We start from the raw sequence: 22,817 nt of genomic DNA on the forward strand, positions 1-22,817 counted from the left end.
AGCGCAGAGGTTCTCTGGGGACGCTGAGGGTCCCGTCGCCACGGCCTGCAGGGCAGCATGAAGTAGCCTCTGCTCACCAGGCCACGGAGCCACTCCGTCCCTCCCTCCCTCACCGGGCGAACTGTGTGACAGGGGAGGCTTGTGGTTAAACATGCGTGGCAATCGGAGTTCTCATACATCCCCTCCTTGTAACCGCCCATCACGGACGCCTGCGTCAGTGCACGTGGTACGAGCCGGTGCCGATCCACGCCGTCCCCGGTCCTGTGGTGACATCAGGGTCTCACTCGGGGTCCAGGCCACGGGCTTTGGCAAATGTGTGGTGACGTGTCCACCCGGCAGCATCCACGGAGCCGTTTCACAGCCCTGACACACCCTGCACGCCACCTGCTCGCCCCTCCGCCTCTCCCCGGACCGCTGGCAGCCACGGAGCTGCTCCCGGCTCCCTAGTTTTGCTTTTTCCAGAATGTTCCACGCCGGGATCTTACCCCTTTGCAGCGTGTGGGGATGGCTTCGTTTTGGATGCGTGGCAGTAACTGGTTGGTCATGTGGGGCCTTTCCACCCTGGCTTCGTCACAGTAACGTTCACCGGCTTCCTCCCTGCCCGCTTGTGGCTGGAGAACTCACTCTTCACGGCTGGATGACCTTCCACTGCGTGCACAGACCTTGTGCCACGCCGCCTCCTGCTGAGGGTGGGCTGCCCCGGGGGAGGGTGGGGACTGTTGTGAGGGCAGCGGCACGGGCTCCGGGCGGGCTGTGAGCTCCTGTGCGGTCAGTTCCTCAGGGGGAGCAGCCGGAGCACGGCCGCTGGGTCCCGCGGTCACAGGGTTTGGTCCTGAGAAACCACAGAGCTTCGTAGGGTCAGTGCCATCTGCATCCCCACCTGGGATGGCGCATTCCTGCGGCTCCACATCCCCCCAGTAGGGGGCGGGGTTCAGCCTTCCTAACAGGTGTGCAGGCCTCCAGTCTGTTTGTTTTTTTAAATTTGTTTTTATTGATCTCAGGAGGAAGCGAGAGGGAGAGAGAGAGGAACATCCACGATGAGAGAGAATCATGGGTCGACTGCCTCCTGTCCGTCCCACACTGGGGATGGAGCCCGCAACCCGGGGCCTGTGCCCTGACTAGGAATCGAACCCTGACCTCCTGGTTCATAGTTCGGTGCTCAACCCCAGAGCCACACGGCCAGGCTCAAGCCCAGCTCAAACCTCACCTGCTGGACAGGCTCCTGGGTGGTGCCACCGGAGCGTGGGCCCGCGGCCGGAGTGGGCCGGTGCCCGGGCTGCCCGAGGGCATTCCTGCTGCCCGGGGTCACGCTGTGTGTGCCAGCCGCGGGCACAGCCAGCCCGGCTGGGTCACGCTGAAGACATTCCTGCCCCGTGACGCAAGCCTGCTGTATTTTGGGTTTGCCAGGACTAACGAGGGAGAGCATTTGGCCTCGCCGCGGCCGCTGTTCATCAATGCCTCTGACAGGAGGAGGGCTGCGCCCGCCCTGCTTTTTCTAGAAGCATGACCGCATCCCGGCTGTCGGGGCGGCGAGGGCAGGAGGGGAGCGGAACAGGAGGCCGGGGGACGCGGGTCTGGGACAGCAGGTAGCGGAGCGGCGGGCAGCTGTCGCTGCTGCTCAGACGGCCAGCGGCCGCGGCAGGTGCAGGCTCCGCGTCTCTGCGCACAAAGGCGCCGGGCGGCCAGCAGCGCTGCCCTGGACGACAGGAGGGCACACTCCCCGCCGAGTGAGGTAAGGAACAGGTGTGCCCGCCGCTCACCGGGCGGGGCAGCCGCCTGGCCGGGGCGGCCGCCGAGGAGGGATGGGGAGGCATCTGCTCTGGGCCCCTGTGGTCCTCGCTGTGTCCAGACGTGGCGGCTGCCGCCCGGGGGCACAGATGTCTCGGTGCCGGGAGAAGCCGGTGTCTGGGGGCCGCCTCCCTGCCCTCTCGGACGGACTCAGAGCCGGCGGGCTCTCAGTACCGGGCGTGCTGGGAGCCCCGGCTGGGAAGGAGCCCAGCGCACATCCTCAGACGTTGTGATAACGTGGTTTGAGGACCGAGACATTTTCCTTTTAGCCACAAGGTCCAGGGTTTTTTTTTTTATTTATTTTTTATTTATTTTTTTTATATATAGTTTGTTTTGTTAAATTTGAGGCAGTCTGTTCCATCCCCAGGAGCAGGTGGCTAACAGACACTGGACGCTCAGCAGATCGGGCTGCATGGGAATGAGCGTCAGGGCTGAGGAGACACTCATGTCACCCTGCCCCACGCTGGATGTCTCGTGTCCTCCTCCTTTCTCACTCAGCAGGAGGACGGGTGCCCCTGGAGTCCTCGCTGTCAGGCGTGGGACATGCATGGGCCAGATGAGGTTCTTACTTCTCAACAAGCAGTTGCTGTGTCTCCCCCCCAAGCTGAACGAGGGGGACAAAAGCCCATTTTCTGTCCACATTGTGGCGAGACGGTCCCGTGCACATCACGTCTCGGACGCAAGGACATATGTGTGCCTTCGCTCTGGCTCTATAAATAATCGCGAAAACAAAACCCAATGTTCTGGGCACTATTTTTAGGTGGAGAAAAGTTATGGGAAAGACTCAGGGCCCTGCTTGTGAGAAAATGCGCTGCCCAAGTGGTTCCCACAGCCCGGGGAGGGCGGCTGGACGATGATTTATATTTTGCCGTTTTTGGAGACATTTTCCTTAAAATATCCTGCAGCGTTTTCTCGGTTTGCTGTCTACATGGGAAGGAAAGTAGAGGGTTTAGGGGAAATAAAAATAGAGACTAAAAATAAAGACGTTAAATATATGTACTTAAGGAGCAGAGATATTTATAATCTCTTCCTGGTGCCCGTGAACAAAAATGATCACACCTCTTGGTTCAGACGTATTTGGGCTGAATTGTCTTATTGTAACCAATGTACGTGCCCACCTGAGCCCAGCTGTCTGCAGGATGTTTTCCTGTTCGTCTGCCCTCCTTTATGAATTAAATGGTAATGTAACGGGGGAGGTGGGACATCAGGAGGATGGTTGCAGGCTTTGTGTTTTATATCGTGCACTTAAGACATGAAACCTAGAGATGCTGACAGATCTACAGGGAGGGCGTCTGATGTTTAACGCACAGACGGCTCACAGCACGTCAGTGGAATGTTTTAAAACAGTCCTTGGTCTTTTTCAAAGGATTCCCCGGTGCGTATCCTTTGCCACCTGATCAGTAATTCGCGTCCCGTAGTCCTTCGAGCCCAGTCTAAAGACAGTCCCCTCAATTAAAAACGAGCTGTCAGGAGAAAGGATGTGACAGAGTCCAGTATATTCACTCCAGATGTCTGCTTCCGAAGCAACATTTCTGTGTCAGAAGAGGGACTGTAAGTGGCCGGGACACTGGATGCGGGAAGGCAGGCCGGGGGCGGAGCACCTTCACCGGGAGAGCGGTGCCTCCCCAGCGCCCCCCCCCCCCCCAGGCCCCCGGCCGCGACCTCGGTGACGGTGCCTCTTGTCCTGCAGCTGGAAGACCCGGGGGAAGGCCGCGCCGGCGCCCACATGCTCAGCACCGCCAGGGTTCCTGCCGACCGGCCCGTGCGCATCGCCTTCAGCCTCGGCCAGGCCTCAGGTGCGCCCTCCATCCCGCCCTCCCTGTGTGCGCCCCCGGCTGTGCAGGTGCCCGCTGAGCTTGGCCTCAGGGCGGGCTGTGCAGTGTGCCCGCTGAGCTTGGCCTCAGGGCGGGCTGTGCAGTGTGCCCGCTGAGCTTGGCCTCAGGGCGGGCTGTGCAGGTGCTGCCCGCTGAGCTTGGCCTCAGGGCGGGCTGTGCAGTGTGCCCGCTGAGCTTGACCTCAGGGCGGGCTGTGCAGTGTGCCCGCTGAGCTTGGCCTCAGGGCGGGCTGTGCAGGTGCTGCCCGCTGACCTTGACTTCAGGCGGCTGTGCAGGTGCTGCCCGCTGACCTTGACCTCAGGGCGGGCTGTGCAGTGTGCCCGCTGACCTTGACCTCAGGGCAGGCCTTGCAGGTGCTGCCCGCTGACCTTGACCTCCTGACTTCCATCAGGTCCCAGCTGGGTGGCTTTCCCCGATGCCTCTAAAGGCGGGAGCTTCCCCATCTCTCATTTTTTGTCAGTTTAGTCTGTTTTTTCTGCTTTTCTTCCTTCCCCACTTCAGCTTTCTTTTGCTGAGAGTCATGGGCTAACTCTCCGACAACAGCAAAGCAGGTCGTTGCTGGTTTGTTGAGAGCAGGCGGGCGGTGGGTGTGAAATATGCTGTCTCTGCTCCCGCTGAGCTGCTGGGGGCTACCTCACTTCCCACACGTAGAGTGCGGGGTGGGAGGTGAGGGGGTGAGGCAATGGGTGTCTGGACAGCTGCAGCGGGTGAGGCATGGGCAGGTGAGGGGTGGTGTGTGGACAGGTGAGGGGGGTGTGTGGGCAGTTGAGGGGGGTGAGGGGGGTGATGTGTGGAAGGTGAGGGGGGTGGTGTGTGGGCAGGTGAGGAGGGTGAGGGGGGTGGTGTGTGGAAGGTGAGGGGGGTGGTGTGTGGAAGGTGAGGGGGGTGAGGGGGGTGGTGTGTGGAAGGTGAGGGGGGTGGTGTGTGGAAGGTGAGGGGGTGGTGTGTGGGCAGGTGAGGGGGGTGGTGTGTGGACAGGTGAGGGGGTGGTGTGTGGAAGGTGAGGGGGGTGGTGTGTGGACAGGTGAGGGGGGTGAGGGGGGTGGTGTGTGGAAGGTGAGGGGGGTGGTGTGTGGGCAGGTGAGGGGGGTGGTGTGTGGGCAGGTGAGGGGGGTGGTGTGTAGGCAGGTGAGGGGGGTGAGGGGGGTGGTGTGTGGGCAGGTGAGGGGGGTGAGGGGGGTGGTGTGTGGAAGGTGAGGGAGGTGTGTGGACAGGTAAGGGGTGGTGTGTGGACAGGCGAGGGGGTGGTGTGTGGGCAGGTGAGGGAGGTGGTGTGTGGACAGGTGAGGGGGGTGAGGGGGGTGGTGTGTGGAAGGTGAGGGGGGTGGTGTGTGGGCAGGTGAGGGGGGTGGTGTGTAGGCAGGTGAGGGGGGTGAGGGGGGTGGTGTGTGGGCAGGTGAGGGGGGTGAGGGGGGTGGTGTGTGGAAGGTGAGGGAGGTGTGTGGACAGGTAAGGGGTGGTGTGTGGACAGGCGAGGGGGTGGTGTGTGGGCAGGTGAGGGAGGTGGTGTGTGGACAGGTGAGGGAGGTGAGGGGGGTGGTGCGTGTACAGGTGAAGGAGTGGTGTGTGGACAGGTGAGGGGGGTGAGGGGGGTGGTGTGTGGGCAGGTGAGGGGGGAGCTGGTGGGCAGGTGAGGGGTGGTGTGTGGAAGGTGAGGGGGGTGAGGGGGTGGTGTGTGGAAGGTGAGGGAGGTGTGTGAGCAGGTGAGGGGGGAGCTGGTGGGCAGGTGAGGGGTGGTGTGTGGACAGGTGAGGGGGGGTGAGGGGGGTGGTGTGTGGAAGGTGAGGGGGGTGCTGGTGGGCAGGTGAGGGGTGGTGTGTGGACAGGTGAGGGGGGTGAGGGGGGTGGTGTGTGGAAGGTGAGGGGGGTGAGGGGGTGGTGTGTGGAAAGTGAGGGAGGTGTGTGAGCAGGTGAGGGGGGAGCTGGTGGGCAGGTGAGGGGTGGTGTGTGGACAGGTGAGGGGGGTGAGGGGGGTGGTGTGTGGAAGGTGAGGGGGGTGAGGGGGTGGTGTGTGGAAAGTGAGGGAGGTGTGTGAGCAGGTGAGGGGGGAGCTGGTGGGCAGGTGAGGGGTGGTGTGTGGACAGGTGAGGGGGGTGAGGGGGTGGTGTGTGGAAGGTGAGGGGGGTGAAGGGGGTGGTGTGTGGACAGGTGAGGGGGGTGAGGGGGGTGGTGTGTGGAAGGTGAGGGGGGTGAGGGGGTGGTGTGTGGAAAGTGAGGGAGGTGTGTGAGCAGGTGAGGGGGGTGCTGGTGGGCAGGTGAGGGTGTGTGGACAGGTGAGGGGGGTGAGGGGGTGGTGTGTGGAAGGTGAGGGAGGTGTGTGAGCAGGTGAGGGGGGAGCTGGTGGGCAGGTGAGGGGTGGTGTGTGGGCAGGCGAGGGGCTTCTCCAGGGTGAGGGTGAGGAGGCCGCCTGCACGGAGCCCGCATCCCCCGCCCTCAGGGACTGCTCACAGGGCTGGAGTCGCACCCCTTTAGCCGGACCTCGGGGTGTGTCATGGCAGTGACCAGGGAGGCTCGCATGTCCACGCGTGTCAGCTGTCGCCCTCAGCCAGGGTCGTATCCGTGCTCGGCATACACAGGGCGTCCCCCAAATGCACACACATGTCGAATAGTTAAAGGCAATGCTTATTACAAACCACTTCGTCTCCAGAACGAGGCATCAGTTGTGAGAGTGTATGTACGTTCTGGGGCAGTGTACATGTGTGCACACACTTGTACATGTGTACACACTTGTACATGTGTACACACATGTGTAATAGGTAGGCCTAGGCACAAACACCATGGCCACCGAGACCTGTCTTTTGAGGGCTGGTTCCTCTGTCTTCCCATCCATCTGCCCTTGTCTCCCCGTCACCCCCTCCTTCCGCGGCGCCCATGCGGTGCTCCTGGGACAGTGAGTGACCGAAGGGGCATTCACCCCCATGAAGCCACAGGAGGGGCTGGGCCCGCTGTCCTGACCTGCGGAAAGGGCACCTCTCACAGGGCACCCGGCAGGGGCCGCCGTCCGCCCACCTTTCTCCAACGGTGCCCAGATGGAGGCAGTCTGCAGCCTGGCGTGCGCATAGTGGGGTGCACCCTGGGAATCCGGGTCATGCCGCAGGACTGGCGAGCGCATAGTGGGGGCACGTCCTGGGATCCGGGTCACAAGGGCAGCAATGCCCTCCTCACACCGTGCTGCCCTTTGGACTCCAGTGCGTGTGGCGGACGCACCCCACGTTCAGGGGACGCACCCCGACTTTCACAGGACGTGGGACAACCAGGGTGGACCTTAGGGAGCAATTTCATGGCCTCGAGCTGATGGTTGAGGATAAGCAGAGTCGTGAGAAAAGGACTCCTTTGCCTGGGACTGTTGATTTGTTCATGTCTTAGGAGCCTAATAACGGGCTCATTCCCTCAGCCGTGTTAGGCCTGTTTTTCTACTTTCTCCTCCTCCTTCCCCTCTCCCTCCGGTTCGATTCCCGGTCAGGGCCCAGGCCCGGGGTGTGGGCTGGATCCCCGGTGTGGGGCGTGCAGGCGGCAGATTCCCTCTCATCACTGATGTTTCTCTCGTCGCTCCCTCTCCCTTCCCCTCTGACATCAATAAAAACACTTAGGAAAGTGAGAGCAGAGCGGCCCGGGGTGGGGTGACGGAGGAAGGCCAGTTCTGAGGTCTTGGAGGAAGAGAGGAGGGACGTGGGGGCACGTTTTACCCGATGGTAATGCCTCCCATGGACTCTGTGAAGCAGGTGTTTCTGGGTAAGGGTGCGCTAAGCTGAGTTAGTGAGGACGTTCTCACAGAGGATGATGGGTACGGGTCACTGAACGATGGCGGCAATAACGGCGGCCAGAGCATGGCTCCGAAGAGAGACAGAGCTGCCTCAAACTGGTCCCATCCCCGCGGGGACCATGCCATCTGTTTGACGCTCGACCTTGTTGGCCTGATGGTGCCAGTGCTGGCTGAGGTCACGTGACGATTGATATCGATACTAATAATAACGACAAAGAACTGGCAGTCTGCCCAGGGCCATGCCATGTCCCGACCTGTCCCTGTCTCTACCCTGTCTCTGCCCTGCACCTGATTCTCTGCAGCTGAGACCTCGTGGGCAGTACGGAGTGCATGCCTCTGAGGCCCCATACGCAGGAAGCAGGTTTAAAAAGCTTTGATGTGGTTCAGAGCGGCGTGACTTTAACAAAAGCCGTTTGACATGTTATTCACGTGGGTCGGCAGCCTTGGAGCACGTATTTTACTTCCATAAACAAAGCATCCATCTCGGTTTAGATTGGAAAGTGCTCGAAGCCCTTGTGTGCACCTGTGAAATTTGGGGCAACATTTCTCGTAGAAAGTGTTTGCTCGATGGGAGGGTGTCAGGGAGACCGTCCCACATTGAGGTTTAGAGCAAACCCCAGGAACAGCGACGCCCCCTCATGGCCCGGAGCCGAGGAGGCAGGACTTGTTCTCTCTGTTCTCCGCCGAGGAAAAGGGACCGTCTGCCCTGTGGGCCGCAGGCCTGCACCCCCCACCTCACCCCTTTGGTCCGACTGACGGTGAACGGGAACGGGAGCTGACCTGGTGGCATTAAGCACTGGTTGTTGTCATTGGAGTGTCTGGTCCTGAGGCAGGAGGAGAGAGCTGTGTCTCAGAGAAGTCAGTCAATTCTCCCCGCTCACTGGGAAAGCAGACAGCTTCCGTGCAGGCCTGTCCACGGCATGTCCACGGCCTGTCCATGGCCTGTCCATGACCTGTCCACAGCCTGTCCACGGCCTGTCCACGGAATGTCCACGGCCTGTCCATGACCTGTCCACGGCCTGTTGCACGGACACACTGTGTCCTCAGTGGCAGGCCTTCTGAGGCAGAGGTCCCGGGGAGCGTGTTTGCGTGAGCCTGGGCACGCACCGCGGCCCTCACTGGCTTGCCTGTGAGTGTGTGTCCCTGAAGGACGGTCTTCGGGACACCAGCCAGGCCCACGGCAGGCAGGACCAGCTGCAGGGCTGTGGGGGCTCGGGGTCAGGGATGTGGGGTCTGCAGACGGAGGGCCTGAGGAGCGGAGGCCCCTCGGGGTGGGCAGGTGGACGGGAGGGGGCCCTCAGCTCCCGGCTGGAGGGACGGAGGTGGCTGTCCCCTGAGCCGGCTCCCCGGGGGGTCCTCATGAGGAGTGGGGACCGAGTGTGCCTGGGTGGGGACCACGTGGGGGGAGTCCGGCAAGCAGCCGGCAGAGCAGGGGCTCCGACGCCGTGCACACCGGGTCGGTTTGGGCCGAGTTGTCACCTCTCGGATGTAAAACAGGAAACGAGGACTCAGCGGCGAGCACTCCTCAGGGTTTGTTTTACCTGCAAAGTACGTTCACCGGTGACGGGCTCTCCTGGCCCATCAGCGGTCTTGTGAGTCGGTGTTCTGTCCTGAGGATGCTGACCACACGGTCCCCAGGGTCTGGGGGGATCTGCTGGGGCCCCGAGCGTGTGTGCCGTGAGGTCATGGACCAGAGGGAGGAAGTCAGAGGGAGGTGAGAGCCCCCGGCGGAACACTCCGGCCTCTGCACCCAGAGGCTGGTCAGACGGCTGCTCGGCGCCTCCCAGCGTGCAGGTCCAGTTACTGCGGAGCGGGAGGATCTGGTGACAGACCCCACAGCCCCACGTACTCGGTTGAAGAGAAACGCAATGAGGGCGGTTGTTTAGGGACAGAACAGCCCTGGCTGGTGTTGCTCAATGGATAGAGCATCAGCCTGCGGATTGAAGAGTCCCAGGTTCGATTTCGGTCAAGGGCATGTACCTTGGTTGCGGGCACATCCTCAGTAGGGAGTGTGCAGGAGGCAGCTGATCGATGCTTCTCTCTCATCAATGTTTCTAACTCTCTATCCCTCTCCTTTCCTTTCTGTAAAAAAATCAATAACATATACTAAGAAAGAAAAGGGACAGGACAGCCGGCAGCTGCTCGGTGGGCCGAGATGACGTCCAGGGCACAGGGGATGGGCGTGGCGGAAGCTCTATTTTAGGTGCCGCTGACTTAGTCCCATCGCCTGCTCCACTCAGCGACCATCTGCTTGTCCGCACTCCGCTCTAACCCCTCCTAGAATTCATCCTCAGCGCCCCCCACCCCCGTCTCCCCGCCCCAGCATGTCCCCCAAGCCCACTGCACCCTTTTGAAAAGGGAGCCTAGGAAGGATTTCTTAAAACGTTAAAATACGATAACTTGATTTGCCGATTTAGCTTAGAGCCCTTGTCACGGCATTCAATCAATATTTGGTAAAGAAATCTTTAAAAAATATGTTTTTATTGATTTCAGAGAGGAAGGGGGGGAGAGAAACATCAATGAAGAGAATCGGGCAAATAAGTAAATTTTAATCAGATATGCTTGCATCCGATCTTGTTACATTCTAAACAAACCCGGGGGCTGCTTTTCTTCTTTAAAAAAGGGGAATTGGCGGGGGGTGTGGGGAGGCGCTGGCTTTGCTACTGTACCGGCACCTCGGCTTCCGGAATCCACGGGCCGCGCTCTCCGGAGCCAAGGCCCGCGCTGGGCCAGGTCCACAGCTGTGCCCGCTGAGTCACCGCCTCTCCCCCGCCGGCCGTGACTCACCGCTCCGCTTTTAGCCGATTCGCCTATTTTAAAACCCGCTGGAGCGGCGGCCACTGTTTGGAGTAAACAGGCCACACATCCCGGGCCTGGCACTGCCCGCGGCCGGGCTGCCAAGGCAGCAGATGGCCCAGGCTCCCGCTGGCGCGCCTCCCCACATCTGTCTGTGGTTTTCTCGCCGCCGCTGCCACTTCCTGCTGGGATTAATCCCACTTGATTCACTTTTAAAACCAAAGCCTGGCTCTCCCTCTCTCTTCCTCTCTGTAAAACATCAATAAAATATATATTTTAAAAAACAAACAAACACTGGTAAGAGAGAATCATTGGCCGGCTGCCTCTTGCACGCCCCACCCTGGGGATGGAGCCCACAACCCTGGCCTGAGCCCTGACTGGGAACTGAACAGTGACCTCCTGGTTCAGAGGTGGATGCTCAGGCACTGAGCCACACTGGCCAGGCTGTTCTTTTTTGTTAATTCTCATCAGAGGATATTTTTTCAATTGATTTTTTAGAGAGCATGAAAGGGAAGGAGGAAGGGGAGAGAGAAAGCCACTGAGATGAGAGAGACACAGTGATTGGTTGCTTTCCACGGCCTGGCATCAGACCTGCCACCCAGGTGCGTGTGCTTGACCAGGAACCTCCCCCTCCCCCTCAAACCCCCCCCCCCCGACTGACACGCTAACCACTGAGCCTCCATCCAGGGCCAGACCCTTTTACATTGGAGAACAACCAGGGACATTTGTGCAACGCTGGTCCCTGCCGCCGCGGCTCAGGCCGCTGTGTGTGCTGGCTGTGATGCCGCTGTCTTCTGTGTCCGCTCCGTCTCCCACGGGAGGACACCAGCGGGGTCGGTGCGGCGGCTCAGCCGGGGGAAGGGTCCAGAGTGACAGTCCGATCTCCCCTTCCAGATGGCGCCCCTCCGGAGGACCCCGCGCTGCTCTTCCCGGAACTAGACCAGCAGCTGCAGGTGAGACTCTCCGCAGCCCCTCCTCCTCGCTTCACAGCCCAGAGGCAGACAGAGGCCAGGCCCCGGCGCTCGCCTGCCTGTGGCCCCAGCACCAGTCGGTCAGACACGCAGAGGGCCGGCTCCTGTGTGGGGGTCGGGAGGAGGGGCCCTGGGCCTGGGACGTGCCGTCCACCCCTTTGTCTGGGCCACGCAGCGTCCACTCCCCTTTGGGCCACTCACAGGCTGCAGGTCATTACACAGGTCGAGGTCATTACATGGGTCACAGGTCATTACACAGGTTGAGGTCATTGCACAGGTCAAGGTCATTACATGGGTCACAGGTCATTGCACAGGTGGAGGTCATTACACAGGTCAAGGTCATTACATGGGTCACAGGTCATTGCACAGGTTGAGGTCGTTACACAGGTCGAGGTCATTACATGGGTCACAGGTCATTACACAGGTTGAGGTCATTGCACAGGTCGAGGTCATTACATGGGTCACAGGTCATTACACAGGTTGAGGTCGTTACACAGGTCAAGGTCATTACATGGGTCACAGGTCATTGCACAGGCTGAGGTCATCACACAGGTTGAGGTCATGCATAGGTCGAGGTCATTACATGGGTCACAGGTCATTGCACAGGTTGAGGTCATTACACAGGTTGAGGTCATTGCACAGGTTGAGGTCATTGCATAGGTTGAGATCATTGCTCAGGTTGAGGTCATTGCACAGGTTGAGATAATTGCTCAGGTTGAGGTCATTGCACAGGTTGAGGTCATTGCACAGGTTGAGATCATTGCACAGGCTGAGGACATCACACAGGTCGAGGTCATTGCGAGGCTGGCCCAGGCTCACATTCTGCGCATGGATATCTGCTCAGTCACCACGTATTTTCTCTAAACATTGCGTCTGAAAGCCCCTGGAGGGGCTGCAATCTCCAGGTCCCAGCAGCCCCGGCGTTTCCTCGCACCTAGCGCCGTCCCCGCAAACTGGGCCTGTCCCTGGAGGCACTGGAGTTGGGGACCCAGAGCCCTCGGTGGCAGGAAGAACAGGATGGCCTGGTCACCCACCTGATGTCCCCTTTCTCGGCCAGTTCTCACCCGGAGCCCGTGCCAGAGCTGGCGGCCTGGACGCTGCGGTGCCCTGCGGTGGCCTCTGGAGGGCTCCCCCGCCCGGCCGGGCCCTGTCTGCCCAGCAGAGCGGTGTCGGGGTGGAGATGCCGGAGGTCGCCCAGGACGTGGGGTCACAGGAGGCTCACTCGCTGTCGGAAGGCTTCTGTTCTCTCGAGTGTCCCCTGCACCCCCAGCGCCCGCCTCCGGCTTCTCCTCATCCCCTGCGGGACCTGCCGCCCGCCCCTGCCTCCTGGTGTCCACACATCCCTTTCCTCTCTTCACATCGCTCTGCCTGCGTTCCGTCCGCGTGCTCACCCCGCACGTGCTCCCGCTGGGCCTCGGGCTGTCTGGCTGCCGGTGGTCTGGCCGGGGAGGCGAGACAACAGCCATCTCCTGACCCCTGTCACAGTCCTTTCTGCTGGAGCTCACTGCCGTCCAGGCTATTTGATGGGCCGGCTGTGTTCCCAGTGGTTAGAGCATCGGCCTCTGGACCAGAGGAGTGTGGTTCAATTCCCGGACAAGGGCAGGGACCTGGGTTGCAGGTTTGATCCCCAGCCCCAGTCGGGGTGTGCGGGGGGGGGGGAGACCAATCGTGTTTCTCGTGTTGATGCTTCTCTCTCCCCCTCCTCCTTCTTTCTTTCTCCCTCCTCCATTGCTGTGGAGCCTGTGGTCGCTCACGTTGCTTTGATAGGTGTACGATTTTTTTGTTTGTTTCTGGTTTGCAAGGGCTCATGGCATGATCGTAGAACAACCTCATAAAACCTGTTCTGACTTTCTGAGAGCTCACACATTCCACAGTCACTCACAGAACTCGGCTGTAAAATATCCACGTGGTGGATCCTCCACCACCATCTGACCCCCAGGGTTTCTGTGACTTTGCCAAGAATGTGGACATGTTTGAGCATGAAGTGTGTGGCGCTTCTATTTCCACAGAAGCCCAAAACAGCCCCGGGCAAGAATAGCCGTGACCGACACCGCTCTTGATGTCTCTATTAATGCAAGAGGCTGGGCAAGAGGGCCGGGCACGGCAGGTGTGGAAACGCACATCCCTCCATGAAATTCATTTATGGCCCACGGCCTCGGCCCAGGGGCAGGTGGCAGGTCGGTTCTATTTTGTGTGGATTCCTTTCCTGGAAATGGGTTTCTAAATCCTCCACGCCCATTAGAGGCCGGGTGTGGGCCAGCGCGTTGAGGCCATGCAGGGGCCAGTTGAGTCCACTTCTAAGAATGAATGAAACGTCTTCAGGCCCCCGTGTCCTTCCGTTTGGAAAAGGTCACGCTGACTCCTCTCTCTGGAAAGACAGGGCTGGAATGTAACGGGGTCAGGACCTAATTTGCCTTCAAATCTAGTCACGCTGCGCTGTGTTTGGGAGACCACGGAATGGCCTGTGGATGCTGCAGAGCTAGGCCGCAGTGGGGTCTTGATTATGAGCCCTGGAACTCGGAACCCGTTTTTTTAATTTTTATTTTAAATATATTTTATTGATTTTTTTTTTTTTTACAGAGAGGAAGGGAGAGGGATAGAGAGCTAGAACCATCGATGAGAGAGCAACATCTATCAGCTGCCTCCTGCACACCCTCCACTGGGGATGTGCCCGCAACCAAGTACATGCCCTTGACCGGAATCGACCCCGGGACCCTTCAGTCTGCAGGCTGACGCTCTATCCACTGAGCCACCGGTTTTGGCAGGAACCCGTTTTTATTACCAGTGTCGGCTAAGCTCACCAGTGGTTGCTGATGGGATCAGGTGTGGCGTTGGCCTGGCCAGGACTGGCGCTCAGCTCCACCCCCGCCCGCTCTGTGCCCGGGGAATGAGGGCTGCTCACTCTCGAAGCCTCGCTCCTGGAGCTGCAGCGGAGATGATGCCACGCCCGCATCACTGTGGTGGGATCGGCTGTGTGACGGAGCGGCTGGGCACAGAGCTTGGCCAGACCTACGCTCAGCTCAGCTCAGCTCATGCTAATTCTCCTCCCTAAGGAGGCGCTCACTGAGTGAGGCACTGAAGGTTGTACAATCATGTGTCCATGAAACAGGAGGGGTGGCGGGACACGCTGAGCTGGCCGCTCCTCAGACGGTGTCTGGTCCGTCCAGGAGCTGAGGTCACCTCCACAAATACACAGTGTGGACGGTAATATCCTGTTATCCGAGCAGTCCCTCCAGAGACTGCTTTTAGGTCTTGCATCAGTAGGTCCCGCTGGCTGGGGCAGGAAGCTAGGACACGGAACGGAAGTCAGCCTTCCAGGGTTCTCCACCATCCGGCGGAAACGGCTGCTTTTCCCTCTCAGACACGCTGATCAGCACCCTGTGGAGTCCGAGGCTGCTGTGACCACAGAGAAAATACACATAGATCTTTGGACTCTATCATGGTGCCTTCTGTCCTTGGTCAGTGGGCTATGCCTTGTAGGAAAACTTTGAGATACTCTTTTTTTTTTTTTTTTTTAAATATACGTTTTTAAAATTGATTTTAGAGAGAAAGAGAGAGGGAGAGAGAGAGATAGAAACATCAATGATGAGGGAGAATCATTGATTGGCTGATTCCTGCATGCCTCCTACTGGGGACCGAGCCTGAAACCCAGGCATGTGCCCTTGGCTGGTATCGAACTGAGGACCCTTCAGTCTGCAGGCTAGACCACAAATTTCAGCCAAACCAGCTAGGGCAAGGGACACTCTTGAGTTATCACCCTGTGGTATTGCTTATGCCAACAGGAATAACTTAAATAGTCTTCGTCCGATGTTATATAAGGGTCGCTGCACATTTACTAGTGCTGACCTTGACCATCATGTAGATGCTATAAAATGTTGGTTCTTAAAATGTTTAAAAAATATTTAAAACTCTAGACAACAGCATTTCCAAATATTACAATTAGTGCTGAGTATTTTTTCCATTTAGTTTTAACAAATTATGCTTCTTAATTTAGGGCCATTAAGGTGCTACATAGCCTTAGCCAGTTTGGCTCAGTGGCTAGAGCACTGGCCTGTGTGTGCACGGACGGGTCCAGGGTTTGATTTGGGTCAATGGCTTGATCCCCATTAGGGGAGGCAGCTGATCAATGATTCTCTCTCATCATTGATGTTTCAGTCTCTTTCTCCCTCTCAATTCCTCTCTTAAATCAATAAAAATACATTAAAAAAATAAAGTGCAACATAAATTTAAACCACTCTGCTCCCCCACCCCCCCAAAATGATAGGTAATATTGAGAATTAAGGAATAAATATGAAGCCTGCTTAGCAACCATAGAATATTTAGCTCCCTAAATATATCTCGTGTGTGGGAAGCTGGAGAGGGACGTCAACTGCTTACATGTTCACGGTGGAGGGGCCAGGAGTACTGGAAGGAGCCAAGGAGAACACGGAAACGCTGAAGCTGGCTCTGCCCTGTGCGGAGAGGTTTGGCCGGGCCTTGGCCCCGGGGCGGTCCAGGGCCCGGGGCCATCGCAGGAGGCCGCTGCCCTGCACCGTGGCCAGCGGACAGCTAGACGGGGGGTGGCTGGGCTGGCACTCCCCGGCCTGCGGCCTGCGGTTTCTCAGTTACTTCATCTCGTTAAATCAGGCCGAGGCGTGGGTGGGGCTCACCTCACTGCCTGTAATTAAAGCCCCTGGAAGCTCGTCCCAGCAGCTGGGCAGGCGGGTGGGGAGGGCGGGAGGAAGTGCCCTCCAGGGCTCTGACCTCACGCAAACCCGGGCTGTGTCTTGGAAAAGTGTCCCCGCGTTGGCCTGAGACGCCGTTAGGAGAACGTCTTGATTTAACCTTCTGAGGACCGGAAGGGTCTGGGTGGGTCTGCAGAGTTTGTCCCGTGGTCCGCGCTCGGTGTGCACGCTTGTCCGTGAGGCTGTCTCTGCCGTCAGGGATCCTCAGCTCCCCTTCCTGGGGATGCGGTACTGCACTCGCCAGGCAGGCGTGTGGGAGGCTGGGCTCGTTGGGGAGAAAATAAGAACTTCTCCTCATTCTCATCCCCACAGAGAGTTTATTTATTGCTTGTGCGCTCCCAGCCCGGAAATAACTACAAAGACCTCTCGGATGAGAAGAGTTAAAATTAAGCAATGAGAACGAAGGCAAAAATAAAAGTGTTAATTCTTCTTCCACGAAGTTAGCCGACTGTTTCATCCGGTCACCAGTGCTTTCTGTGAAGATGCTTTTAGGTTTTCAGTGTGGACATGTGTTAGAATCTTAAGCGCATGGGGGCCTGTTAACTCCCCCGTGCCCATGTTCTACGCATCACACGACGGAAGCTTGCTGGTCGCTCTGCTTTCAAAGTGGAAACTTGATTCTGGTGCTTGAATTTCAGGAATCTGTTTCCTCAGGCAAATCTGTCCATGGACACTGTTGGCCACACACACTGAGTGGTTGGATGACGATGATCTCTGAATGCATAATCATTTGGCTACTCAGTGTATATCCTATATAATAAAAGGCTAATATGCAAATTGTCCCCTTGACCAGGAGTTTGACCAGCAGGCAGATTGGCCAACTGTCCATATCCCCTCCACCTGGCCAGGCTGGCCGTACCCCACCCATGCACGAATTCATGCACCAGTCCTCTAATATAAATATATATATACCGAGTGGCCAGATTATTATGCATTCAGAGGCAACAGATCAATGATTCTCTCATCATTGGTGTTTCTGTATCTCTCTCCCTCTTCCTTTCTCTCTAAAATAAATAAAAATTACATACATATACATGCACATATATGTGTATGTATATCTATAACAGAACCCGTGAAAAAATTCCAGTTAATAAAAAGCTAAGGGGAGTGGGGGAGGAGCCTTTCTCTTCTTAAGAAAATTACGTCTAATTTTCAGTTTTCCTTTTACATCGTGGCAGCAAAGGGCAGTTCCCCTTTATTGTGGCTGCTCTGGTCTGCAGCCTCAGGGCCCTGGAACCTTTTGCCATCACATAGGTAACAGCTGACTCTGCGGGTCAGACTCCTATGGTGGAAGTTACTGACTGAACCGGGTGTGGTCTGCAAGCTTCACGAGGCCAGCACACAGGTGTACGGAGTCTCAGGCTCCCCACCCGCCACCCCTGCAAGGCCTGGGCCCTCGCGCGCAGCTCAGCTGCCCAGAGCAAATTGCTTTCATTCTCCTCACTGTGATCCCTGGTCCTTTGCCAGTGGAACAGGTGAGAATTGATGAGCTGGTGAGTTCAAGGGCAGACTGGGAGGGCCAGGAGCTCTGGATTCCTCTGGCGGCCACTCTCTCTGGCGGGGTGAGCCGTGCTGTAGGCCTGCCCGGCCCGACTTTCCAGTTCATGGCTATGCTAGAAACCCAGGGCGCGAAAGCGTGGCCCCGCCCACCTGCCGGCCTTTGGTCATTAAGGTGTTAGAGCCACAGGCCTTTTACAATAAAAGGGGTTGTCCCAACAGCCTGAGCCCATGCTGCAAGTGTGTCCATGGGCGAAACGGAAAAATGCTACAGAATGTAATTTTTATTATATCTACAATTGATTGGGACACAACAGATGTTCCACCGGAAGGTACATTTCCTCCAAATCTATTTCAAAAATTTACTTCTTCTAAAAGGTCTCTACTCAGAGGCCTCGGGATAAATGAGGAGAGCCATCTCATTCACCCACCAGACAATAAACTCTATAGAATTTCTACTGTACCTGGTGGGGTCCCCAACTCTGACACCCAGAAGGTCCGTGTTCTTGCAGAACGTAGTGCGAGGCGCAGCAGTGAGACGTTCACTCATTCCCAAGTTACCAACACGGAAAAGGTGAGCACACGACCGGGCAGACACGCAGCTCACACGCCTAGGCCGTGGTGAGACAGAAGAGCTAGCAATGAGTTCCTATTTCTCAGCTATCATATAACATTTTTTCCCCCTAGAAATAATTGAAAGGGGTGATTTTAAAAGCTCCTTAAAAGACTACTAACAAGAGTTTCTAAAAATAGTGATTTTAATAACCTGTTGCTAACTGGAAATCCGAATTATAAACTCAGGAGAACGAGGCTCGTCCATGTGTTGGGGAGTGAGGTGGCCATGCTGCCTGTGTCTCGTGTCCTCCCCTCTTTCTTCCTCCCCTCGGGCTGGTCCTGTCCTCCTGCTCCTCAGTCCTCCCCTCGGCTGGTCCTGTCCTCCTTCCTGTCCTCCCCTCGGGCTGGTCTTCTGAGGTGGGGCCCTGATCCTTGCAAACACTGTCCCGGCCAGATCCTCGGATCCTCCCTGTGGATCGGTGCATTTCTTAGAGCACATGTGTCAAACACAAGGCCCGCGGGCCAAATCCAGCCTGCCAGGCCTTGCATTGTGGCCCGCACCGCGCTGTCATCACTGCACTCCGCTGTCAGTTTATGACATTGTCAGTTTATGACTGTTCAGTAAACCATTCGGCCCGCGATTTAGGCTGGATTTTAGATTTTGGCCCCTTCTCTGATTGAGTTCGACACCCCTATCTTAGAGCCTTCCCGGTCGCCACCGGGGCTGTGGGACGGATAGCCCAGGCCCACGCAAGACCCGGGACCGCCCGTGGTGACTGTGTGGGGGGCCCCGTGGCTGGCTCTGGAAGGGGCGTGGGGGCGGGTTCCGTCCGTTAGACCCGGTGGGATGCTGCTGGCTCTGCTGTTCTCTGCCCAGCCCCCCGAGCACACGGAGGGCAGAGGTGGCTATTCCTCGGGAGCGAGAACACGGACTGACTCCTCGTCTCGCTCCCAGCCCCTGCCGCCCAGCCATGACTCCCTGGAGTCCATGCAGGTCTTCCAGCAGCACTGCCAGATCGCCGAGGAGTACCGCGAGGTCCGCCAGGAGATCGCGCAGCTCGAGGAGAGGAAGTAGGTGCCTCCACCAGCAGGCCCGCTCTGGGCCCCAGGGGGTGGGCGTGTGCTTTAACGTGTGTTTTATTCACTGCAGGGAGGAAGGGAGAGGGAGAGACAGAAACATCAATGAGAGAATTATCGATCGGCTGCCTCCTGCACGCCTCCCCTTGGGGATGGAGCCGCAACCAGGCCTGTGCCCTGACCTGTACTCAAACCTTGACCTCCCGGTTCACAGGACGATGCTCAACCCCTGAGCCGCGCCCTCTAGGCTGCTTCTGGCACTTTTGTAGCTGGTTGCCATCAGTAGTTACCCACTTCCGGTCTGCTCCCTGCAGACTCCAATCCCAGCCCCCCAGTGGGAGCTGCACCCAGGGCGTGTGTGTGTGTGTGTGTGTGTGTGTGTGTGTGCGCGCGCGCGTGCGCGCGTGTGTGTACATGTGTGTATATACATATGTATGTGTATGTGAGTGTGTATGTGTGTATGTGTATGTATGAGTGTGTGTACGTATATATATGTGTGTGTATGGGTATGTGTGTGTGCGTGTGTACACACACGTGTGTGTATATATGTATGTGTGTATGTGTGTGAATGTGTGTGTGTGTGTGTGTGAGATTTAGAGTGGTTACTTATAGTGCTTATGGGAGACTGTAACACATATGGTATTTGGAATTTCTGAGGCCTGTGTCTAAAACACGGAGTTAATATCAGCAGTGAAGGCGAAGGCACATTGCTGGGCAGGAAGCATGGTTACATCTCCTGTGATAACAGGAGGTGGGTCCTCCAGGGTCCCAGAGGGACGGGCTGTATCTGACGTCTGGAGGAGAGTGTCTTCCGTCACTTCCCGAAGGGGCCGCCCCGGTGAGGACGGCGAGTGCCAGGGCCCAGGGCCTGGTCCTCCAGGAGCTCCGGGCTCGCTGCCCTAGGCTGAGCTTCCTCCCTCCTCCAGCGGGGGTCGCCCGGGCCCCGTGTGGGAGGCTGCAGAGCCGCAGGGAGCTGGTGTAAACAGTCCTGGTATTGAATAGGTGACGTTTTTACATCATAAACTCAGCAGAGTGAGTAAGTGCTTACTCTGGCCCATTCACCACGCACGTGAGAGAAGCCTGTTTACTTTTATTGGCATTTTTTTCTTTTCAGTTGGGGAAAAAGGGCAATTTTATTGAAAGCTTTTTAAAAAAATTACTGAGCATTCTTACATCTTTAGACAATTCCTGAGTCCGTTTTATTTCTAGGCTTTTTTTTTTTTTTTTTTTTTTTTTAACGTTTTGACAGGATCATTGGCTACATGCATAATTGCTTAGCAAACGCACGACACTAATTTAGAAACCTATCAATAAAGTCCTCCTGATTCTAGTAACTCCTGATGAAGTATCAATTCTCATCATCCATGATGAGAGAGAATCACTGATCGCTGCCTCCTGGGATCTGGCTCACAGCAGGGCCTGTGCCCTGACAGGACTCGAACCGTGACCTCCAGGTGCATAGGCCGATGCCCAGCCCCTGCGCCCGCCGGCCGGGCTCACTGCACTGTTTGAGGTCCTGACTGAGGACTGAGCTGCTAGTCCCTGCGCGTCCCTCCGGTCCCTCGAGCCGCTTCCTGGTTCTCTACCTGCAGCAGCAGGACGGACACGGCTCTGTAAACCGGCTGCAGGACGGACCTCAGGGTCAGGGAGAGCGGCCGGGAGGGGGTGGAATTCTTAGTCCCAAGAGTTAGTGCCGATTTGTTCAACTCGGAACGGAGAGAACAGGAAGGTGCCTGCCTCTGGAGGGAGCCGGAGCGTAAGCACCACTCCCACCATGGGCACTGGGCACATCTTAACCGTAGCAGGTCTCCTGGGCCCCCCCAACTAGCTGTCATTCTTTGCTGCACCCATAAAAGGTCAGAAGCCCGAGGGCCGAAGGGTTTTCTGGTTTGAGTGTCTCAGAGGCGCCAGGACCGAAAGGATCTGTGGCCAAGGCCCGGCCGGTGTCGCTCAGCGGTTGAGCATCGAGCCGGGAACCAAGAGGCCACGAGTTTGATTCCCAGTTTGATCCTGGGACAGGGCACCTGCCTGGGTTGCAGGCGGCAGCTGGTGGATGATGTCTCTCTCTCATCGATGTTCTTATCGTTGTCTCCTTCTCCCTTCCTCTCTCTCCAAAGAGTGGGTGAAAAAATATAACAAATAAAGGATCTGAGGCTGGGGAGGCCGGGCAGAGGGTGAGATGGGGGAGAGGGCTCCTCTGTGCCTCTACACGCGTGCGTTTGTGCATGTGCCTCTACACGCATGCGTTTCAGCGTGTGCTCTCCGCTCCGCCCGCAGGAAGGAGCTCCTTGCGAAGCTGGCACAGGCGGAGGAGGAGAAGGTGGACGCCGCCCAGCTGGCCCGCGAGTTCGAGGCGCTGACGGAGGAGAACCGCTCCCTGAAGCTGGCGCAGTCCCAGTGCGTGGAGCAGCTGGAGAAGCTCCGCGTCCAGTACCAGAAGCGGCAGGGCTCGTCCTAGCGCGGCAGCCCTGCCCCCCCCATCCCCGCCACCCCCCCTCCGGGCCCCTGCCCCCCCATCCCCCCTCCGGGCCGCTGCCCCCCCATCCCCCCATCCCCCCTCCGGGCCCCTGCCCCCCCATCCCCTGCCATCCCCCCTCCGTGCCCCTGCCCCCCATCCCCCCCACCCCCCTCCGGGCCCCTGCCCCCCCCATCCCCCACCATCTTCCCTATCCCCCCTCCATCCCCCCCATCCCCCCTCCGGGCCCCTGCCCCCCCCAACCCCCGCCATTCCCCCTCCGGGCCACCCTCATCCCTCCGCCTCTGAGCCGGGCCTCTCTGAGCCGAGCACGTCAAGGTCTGGCCACCAGGGGGGAGATGCACGTTAAATAAGATAACGAAAGCAAACCCACTGCCCGGTGTGTGTCACAATCTGTCCCCCTCGAGTTTCTTCTCAGTTAGGAGACAGGACGGAAATGGGTATCGACGGGCTCCACTGACACAGGATCGAGCCACGCGCCAGCCGGCCGTGCTCACTGTGCGGCCTGCACTTGTCACTGTCCCCCCTGGCCGAGCAGAGCCTCCCGAGGTGCCCATGTCCACAGTCAGCCCTCCGCGGGGATTGTCCCGGAGCAAACGGGCGCGTAGCACCATGCTTCCGCGAAAACGTCAGCGCGGGCCACGCCAAAGCACGGCGGCGGCTGCTGCGGCCTGAGAGCAGGAAAAGGCCCGGAGCGGTCTCCTCGAGGTGTCCGGGGCCCAGGAATCGCGGGGAGCGTGGAGACGCTGTTTGGGGGAGTCCTCGGGAAGACATCAGCACGATGATGGCGATTGCTGTTTCGGGCTAAACGAGGCGTTTGGGGTCGAAATTACGAATGGAAATCTATGCGTATATTCAGGGTTCACACGTGGTTCCCTCGTTCTGCTTACCACCACCTGCCCCCTCTGTCTCTTGTTTGGTGTCCGTTTCTATTCATGTACCTTCTTTTTCATTAAACACGATCAAAACCGCCCGCCTGCCTCCGGCCTTTCCTCACGACCTCGGCTCAGTCAGGCTGGTCCCGCTCGCTGGATCTGCTCTGCGCGGGGCTGCAGGTGCCAAAGCAGCAAACCCTTTCCTGGGCAGGTCCCCCTCCTGCAGGTCCCCTCTCTGGCAGGTTCCCCCTCTATCAGGTTCCCCCTCCTGCAGGTCTCCCTCTGGCAGGTCCCCCTCCTGCAGGTCCCCCCTCTGGCAGGTTCCCCCTCTGGGCAGGTTCCCCCTCTATCAGGTTCCCCCTCTGGCAGGTCCCCTTTCCTGCAGTTCCCCCCTCTGGGCAGGTTCCCCCTCAGGGCAGATCCCCCCTCCAGCAGGTCCCCCTCTGGCAGGTCCCCCCTC

At 58.1% G+C, this 22,817-nt stretch overlaps 1 protein-coding gene across 3 annotated transcripts; it reads left to right on the forward strand.

The window, feature by feature from the left end:
- The first annotated feature begins 1,457 nt into the window (after positions 1-1,457).
- On the forward strand, positions 1,458-22,455 carry MAP3K7CL (MAP3K7 C-terminal like). 3 transcript variants are annotated; one of them, XM_084873563.1, is made up of 5 exons: positions 1,458-1,732; positions 3,479-3,584; positions 11,077-11,135; positions 18,885-19,000; positions 21,284-22,455. In XM_084873563.1, exons 2-5 carry the CDS (start codon positions 3,515-3,517, stop codon positions 21,462-21,464), a joined length of 426 nt encoding a protein of 141 aa, XP_084729689.1. In that variant the 5' UTR covers positions 1,458-1,732; positions 3,479-3,514; the 3' UTR covers positions 21,465-22,455. The 3 variants fall into 3 exon arrangements, with proteins under 3 accessions (XP_084729689.1, XP_084729691.1, XP_084729690.1); XM_084873564.1 differs by lacking the exons at positions 1,458-1,732; positions 3,479-3,584 and adding an exon at positions 10,660-10,784 and having other exon boundaries at positions 21,284-21,627; XM_084873565.1 differs by lacking the exons at positions 1,458-1,732; positions 11,077-11,135 and having other exon boundaries at positions 3,494-3,584; positions 21,284-21,627.
- Positions 22,456-22,817: the final 362 nt, after the last annotated feature.

Source organism: Pipistrellus hanaki, assembly GCF_964339955.1.
Source record: "Pipistrellus hanaki genome assembly, chromosome: 2".
NCBI lineage: Eukaryota > Metazoa > Chordata > Mammalia > Chiroptera > Vespertilionidae > Pipistrellus > Pipistrellus hanaki.

Excerpts from the sequence above, each read along its gene's own strand:
- MAP3K7CL (XM_084873563.1), top strand. The coding sequence starts at position 3,515 with ATGCTCAGCACCGCCAGGGTTCCTGCCGACCGGCCCGTGCGCATCGCC. Across the intron at positions 3,585-11,076 it reads CAGCCTCGGCCAGGCCTCAG|ATGGCGCCCCTCCGGAGGAC; the intron begins GTGCGCCCTCCA and ends CTCCCCTTCCAG. Across the intron at positions 11,136-18,884 it reads AACTAGACCAGCAGCTGCAG|CCCCTGCCGCCCAGCCATGA; the intron begins GTGAGACTCTCC and ends TCTCGCTCCCAG.